The 6,899-nt window shown below is 45.8% G+C and overlaps 1 gene segment (V, D, J or C); it reads left to right on the top strand.

The window, feature by feature from the left end:
* The first annotated feature begins 3,697 nt into the window (after positions 1-3,697).
* On the top strand, positions 3,698-5,214 carry LOC144929194 (immunoglobulin lambda variable 1-40-like). The segment is given in 2 exon segments: positions 3,698-3,794; positions 4,898-5,214. Coding segments are annotated over 2 exon segments (414 nt in total).
* The last annotated feature ends 1,685 nt before the right edge of the window (positions 5,215-6,899 follow it).

Below are 6,899 nucleotides of genomic sequence, written 5' to 3'. Positions count from 1 at the left end.
AGAGTATTGCTTTGAGTCTCTCTCTCTCTGTGAATTGCTTTGAGAACAGACTCTGTCTTAGAATGTACTAACACAATTAGCAGCTTGCAAGTTTCACACATAGAGGGAGAGAAAGTACCAAAAACCAAGAGACCTCTTAATTAGTAATACCCTGGAATTTAAACTCTGGGGAATCAAACTCATTTGTGATTTTAATACAGAACTTCTTTAATATGATCCAACATAATGGGGCCCCTTTCTCCCCCATCTGTCTCCTCCTGTTGTCTCTTGTCTTATACTCAGATTGTGAGATCTTGGGACAGGGACTCTTTTGTTTTATACCTGTACAGCGCCTGGCACCATGGGGTGTTGGTCCATGACTGAAGGGTTCTACACACCCTCCTACTCAGTAATAGAATCCTTCAGTGTGCGTGTGTGTGTGACTGTTTTACAGAGAAGAGCTGTCAGGAGATATCTCACTGAGCAGGAGCTAGGAACAGGTAAGGAAGGGAAATGCTGGGAAATCCACCTTGGAAATCTGTCTATGCCATAGAAGTGAGAAAGTTAAAATCTCTCAGCTTGGATGAAGTTTGTAAGAGACTCAAGGAAGAAGACCCTGGAAGAAAATTATAAACCATCATGGAGAAGTAGACCCTGTCCCTAGCCATTGTGATCCTCAAAAACTGTAATAATTGTGGAAAGGATGTTTGAAGGGAGCCTAAGGCAATGTGTGTTAGGCACCTTTAAAAGCCCCACTAGGAACCTGGTTGTATCTTTAGGTGCCAGCTTTTGAAAATCTGACCCTAAATGACTTATCAGAGGTCAAATGGGGAATCTGTGGAAGAACAGGGAACTTAACCCAGATTTCCACTGTCCCAGGCTAGTGCACTCTATGAGATATATGCCATTTTTTTGCATTTTTGGGAGATCTTACTGTATTAAATGTATGCCTCACTAAGGGCCAGAGATTGTGTGCAATTCACTGGGGGAAGGGAGACGACAGCTCCCTTGGGACGTGAGAACAATGGGGGTGTGAGGAAGTGATGAGGCAAATTCTCTCAGCTTCTAACACATGCCAGTATGCACCATTTCCTGGGGAGACTTTCAGGTACTGGTTCAAGCTGGATGCAGTACACCCCAGCCCACAGAGAATGGATTTTTAATAAACATCCTGAGATTAAAACTGACTCAGGGCCTTTTTTTCTGATCAAGCAAACAGACAGGCCCCTTCTGTCCAATGGGGAGTACCACTCCTTAGGGGAGGATTAGACAGAATGACTTGCCAGAGCCCTTGTAGGGTTGTGGGTGTGTGTGTGTGAGTGAGTGAGAGAGAGATCACTGGTAAACTTATTAGCTTGTGCATAGGCTCCTTAGTTACTGTTAATACATTTTCTCAGCAATGATTTTACCTTAAGAATAAAGTGTGCTTGCTTAGAAAAAAAGTGGTGTGGTAATTTAAAACTGCAGGAAATTACCTTAGAAGAGAAAGCAAAGCAGAGGTGCTGGCCTGCTTGGGCAGTCTGTGTAACTGGGGACATCACAGTGTAGGCAGGGAGCTGCACCGCCTGGAAATACCCTGGTGAGGAAAGAGAGACACACACTTTTCTCTCCAAGAAAGCTAACCTCTGTGGAACCAGAAGCTGGAAAGGGGTGCCTGGAACATGGAGGGGGAATATAGATGCAGTTGCCCAGAACTGTGACCAGTGGACCATCCATCCTCTCTTAGGAGGATAGCCTGGGGCCCACAAAGTGGCCTAAGAGCGTTAGGCACTACAGTCCAACTCAAGATTTTGCAGCAGGCAGGTTTTGCAAGATCACTGTGAACCATGGCTAGAAAAATGTTTTAAGATGTGCTGCATTATTAATGTCATCCAAGCCCCTTAGCTCTGAAAATGGCTTTCATGAAACCTCTCTAGCCTGCATGCACTGCTTCTCTGGGAAGACACCATCCATGAGACACGCCAGCAGAAAATAAATTATTTTTTTCCATCAGTGGGCTGAGAATGCTTTTCTTGCTCCCCCTCCACTTTTCTACAGAGGGCGCTCCAGAGCAGCGCATCCCATCGTATTTCCTTGGTTTTACAATGTTACTTTAGTCCCAGGCAGGGATAGGACGTCCACAAAGAGGTCGCAGAAAGGGCAGGTTCCATATTTATAATGCCAACGGTTAAATGAGAAGCAGCAGGCAGAAATCCTTTGTAAGTAATTGGTGAAGATAATCTGAATTTACAAAATGCCCTGCTTGATTCTACATCTCCATCTTATTCTCCTGCTGTCAGGTGAGAGCCATTTTCATTGTGAAGCAGCTGTATACATACTTCAGAACCTCAGCTTTTGTAATGTTTAGCCAGTAAAATGCAATCTCTAAAAAACCAAAACCGAAAACATATGGGATTTTATGTAATTATTTTGGCAAGCACTAGAATTGTATTAAAAATCAAGTTTTCGCTCATCAGATGTGCCTTGATAGATAGATAGATAGATAGATAGATAGATAGATAGATAGATAGATAGATAGATAGATAGATATTACAGAAAAAAAAGGATGGATAAAAATGTGTTTCAAGCCTTTCCCCCCTTTGCAGGTATTGTTGAAAGTTATTCTGTGTCCCAGTCACCTCCGGAGCTGAGAAACTCCGCTGGACACCATGCAACATTACAGTGTAACGTCTGCACGACAGACAGAAGCCCCTATCTGTTTTGGTACCCAAGCCAACCTCCCCAGCACGTACTGGCAGCTTTCAGGTCTGCTGATGAGACCAGGTTTGCCCCTGGGAAATTCTCAGCAGTTTTGTACTTGGAGGATAACGATTATTTTATTAATAAGATGCGTCTGACCTTGGAAATTGAAGAGGTGTCTCTCCAGACTCCTCCGTGAACTACTGTGTTATCAGACCCCACTGTGGAGTAGGGTAATATCTGTACCTGTACAAAAAGGTAACGGTTTCTCAGGGCAACATAATATGGAAGGCACTGTGTTTTTCCGCTTGACAACGTCTTTGTCTAAGTTTGGTTCCATTCAGGCTTCCCACCCAGGCTGGATCTTATATATTTGCACTGTAAATGTTCGCTTTTTATTTAAATTAAGATACTTTTGCCATTTGAATGACTGAAGCCCTTAAGTACTATAAGGGGGGGGGGTGCAATTGTATTTTCACTTTCAATCATATTTCTTCCCGCTATCGCTTCATGTGTTGCTCATTGTTTACTACTCTGTCTGCTCCTAGATTCTTGGACCCAATCCGGGAAAACACCTAGGCACCTGCTTTAGTCTCGCGGAAATAAATGGGCTACACACACTTTGCTTAAAAAATTAAATGTGTTTAAGGGCTTCACTGGGTCAGGATTTTAGTTTAAAACGCTGACGATATAAATGATTATTTAATATTTTCAGTCTCTATCCCTGTATAATATTATACCACCAAGCTCCTCTTGACCAAGCATGACTACTTATTATCTCAGTGATATTTACGAGGGTAATTACATGCAGAAATGTGTAATGTTTTAATACCATATTTGTTGCCTTTGCAAAAATTTTCCTTGAAAAATTGGTTACCAAATGTTCTGAATTTGGAAACACCTGCCAAAAACCACTGGGTCAGATTCTGGTCTCTTTCACAGCAAGGGAAGCCTGAGAAAACTCCAGTGCTCCAGATCCTGATCTAGTGAAAAGCATTGTAGTTCTAGCAAAGCCAATGTCTGTCTGTCTGTGAGCAGGATGTGGGCAGGCAGCCCAGGGGCTAGAGACGGAGTGAGCATCCAGAAGACAGAGCCAAGGGGCAAAGCCAAAGTGAGGCGTGGAGCTGAGGGCCAGGGTAGGAGCATGGCTGGAACAAGCCAGCCCAGAAACTAAAGTAGCAGCCCTGGGAAAGGATTTGGGCGACTTCTGGACTGTTGTTGTTGCTGGGTTTAAAAGCTGGTCTGCTGACTCTTCCAGCCAATCCGGGTGTGTTGTCTACGAGGCAGGCCAGCTGCCTGTTGTCCACTGCAGGCCAGCTGTGCTCTTTAGGATTCCCAGACACTGGATCTGCTACCAGTCCTCTTTCTTTCTTTCTTTCTTTCTTTCTTTCTTTCTTTCTTTCTTTCTTTCTTTCTTTCTTTCTTTCTTTCTTTCTTTCTTTCTTTCTTTCTTTCTTTCTTTCTTTCTTTCTTTCTTTCTCAGTTACCTATTAACGAGAAAACAGAGCGCTGACTAAATGCACCTGAGGTCACTAGAGATCTCAATCTCTTTCCTATACCCTGACAATTACAAACAAACAAACAACAACAACAAAAAACGAGGACTTTTTCTAGAAGTGGGATGTGGGGGGAGATCCCCAGATGAATTAGGAGAAGGAAGTAAACATGATGTTACAGTGAGGTCAGCCGCAAACCTCACCATCCTTTGCTTCCTGGGAAGCTGTGTGTCCAGATCCGCCCCAGAGAGGGGTAAGGCAGAATCTGGGTCAGGTTTTAACATTCGAGGCGCTTTCTGCAGAGTGTGGAGGTTTGAACGCCTCTCAGTGGAACTACCGGGGGCCTCTTATCTCAAACAATGAACAAGTGTGTGCTTCTGAGCCTATTCCTAGCGACTCGGTGTCCAGGTAATTGTTGTTTTAGCTTTGTTCGGGCAACTTGCCTCACTGCTTATGAATCTGTCTCATACCAAGTTGCATTCTTAATTATCTTTCTACCAGCTGTCTCTTTCTTTCCCTCACTCAGCCTTTCTCAGTCTGTCTGTCTGTCTGTCTGTCTCACTCTCTCTCTCAGAAGAGTGCTCTCAGACTGTCTAATCTAATCTATCTATCCCTCCCTCCCCATACACCCTCTCTCTCTATCTGTCTATCCCCACACACACCCTATTTCTGTCTACACATCCCCTCTATCTAGCCCCATCCACACTCCCCCCATCTATCGGGAGTGTTTCGTTTTGTTGCAGGTGCTGCGTGGGGCAATTCCATCCAATCCATTGAACCCGACGTGTCTGTCACAGAAGGAGGCGCTGTGGCAGTCAGCTGCTCCTACAGCACCGGCTATAGCGGTGTCTCTCTCCACTGGTACCGCCAGAGCCCCAGCCAAGCCCCGCAGTACATTCTCCGGGGAGGCGCGAAGGGAAGCACCATCAGTGACCACGCAGATTTTGCCCGGAGGAGGTTCACTGCTGACGCTAACGCGACTGCTACAGTTCTGACCATCGCAGGCCTGGAGCTGGCGGACGAAGCTGTGTATTATTGTGCCTTGAATGAGACACAGTGAGAGAGTCCCCGGAGACAGCTGCACAAAAACCCTCCCACATCCCTCGCTTGCATTCTTCCCCATCTGTCTCGGCTTTTGAGTTTGAAAAACCTTTGAAGCAGGGGCTGTCTCTCACTAGGTGTCTGTGCAGCTCCCTGCCTGACAGGGCCAGCCCAGATCTCAGTTTTATTGTCCAGGTGCCATCACCATGACTGTCAATTTCCAACTGTGTGCTCGGAAATGCTTGGTCTCAGCGTTTTAATCTGATTTCGGGTTTTGAACAGCAGATTCCCATTAAAAATGAAAAGGGACGGATATAATAGATTGACAGATTTTAAAAACCAGAAGGCACCGATCTGATCGTTTCTGACTCCTGCATAGCACAGGTCAGAGAATGTCATCTCACAAGTCCTGCTTTCAGGAAAACATTTTCAAAAATGCCTTTTGACAGTGGAGCACTACGGAATTGCAAGCGCTCCCGTGACAGCGCTTTGATGTGTGAGTGTGGTGGCCCGCGCTCAGACTTGCTGCTCTGGGTGTGTGTGGGGGGGGGAGGGGGCGGTTGGGGGTGATTTTTCAGGGGTTAGAGCAAGTTAAAGCGCTACAGAATGATGAATGTAGACAAATTTACCTTTTACTGAGCACCTCACAGCCCCATAAAATGTATTTATTTTCACATCGTTTCCGTGATATAAGGCAGCACCATGATCTTCATCTTGGGAATGAGGTCCTGAAGCACAGAGAACTAACAAGTCACCCACCCAAGGTCACACAGATAGTCTTTGGTGGAGCAGGGACTAGAATCTTGCAAAGTTACAGCGCCGCTCAGAGAGTGCAAAAGGAAAACTGCAGTGGTGTGTTCACACCCACAGCTGCCTGCACGACATCGTGTTCACACTGGCAGCATTCGCAGCGCTTTTCAGAGCGGTGCACTCTGGGCAGCTGTCCCACAGAGCACCTCTTTCTCTTTTGCTGCTAAGACTTGTGGGAAGGCGGAGGGGTCCGCGGGACATCCTGGGTCCTGTCCCAATGCCCCGTGGTGTATTGCTTCACATCCCATCAATCCCTGTGCTTCCCTCCCCATTTGGTGCCATCTTTCAACGGTTTGTGTGCTGCAGGCCCTGCTTCTTTCTGGCTGCAGGAATGGATCCCGAGCTGTTGACCAGGATGCTGCTTGTACTAACCAACACTTCACAAGTGGCCGTGGAGTTATTCTTTAAACTACAAAGGCAAGAGGAGTGCCATGTTGATCTCGCCACATGTGTAGCGTTGACATGAGATTGCTTGTGGCGTTCAGGGACATGCTCACTACCATGGAACCCCGCTTTTGGGCTTGGGAAAGAAGCACTGAGTGGTGGGATCACATCGTGATGGACAGCTGGGGTGAGGCACAGGTCTACTAGGGGGCGCTGCAGACCTGCATATTAACCACCTTTGACTTTGTAGTTTGTTGCTATGTGCAGTACAACAGCTTTAACGTCACAAGGCGGGAAGAAAATTGAAGTGGGGCTTACAGAAAAAGCAGGGCTCCTTTTTACATCATGCACAATCATTCAAAATAGATAAAAGAAACAACAAATAAATTAACAGAAGTGGGAGAAATCTTGTCTTGCTCATTGCAGACACCAAGTGAGCTCGAGGTTAATTGAAGCTGCAGGGAGCACGCGGTGTCTACTAGTACAGCTCTATATTCTACTGTTGTTGTC

The sequence above is a fragment of the Lepidochelys kempii genome, chromosome 13 (genome assembly GCF_965140285.1).
Source record: "Lepidochelys kempii isolate rLepKem1 chromosome 13, rLepKem1.hap1, whole genome shotgun sequence".
Lineage (NCBI taxonomy): Eukaryota > Metazoa > Chordata > Testudines > Cheloniidae > Lepidochelys > Lepidochelys kempii.
Note: the sequence above shows the minus strand (reverse complement) of the source record. Positions and strands in the feature narration are given on the sequence as shown.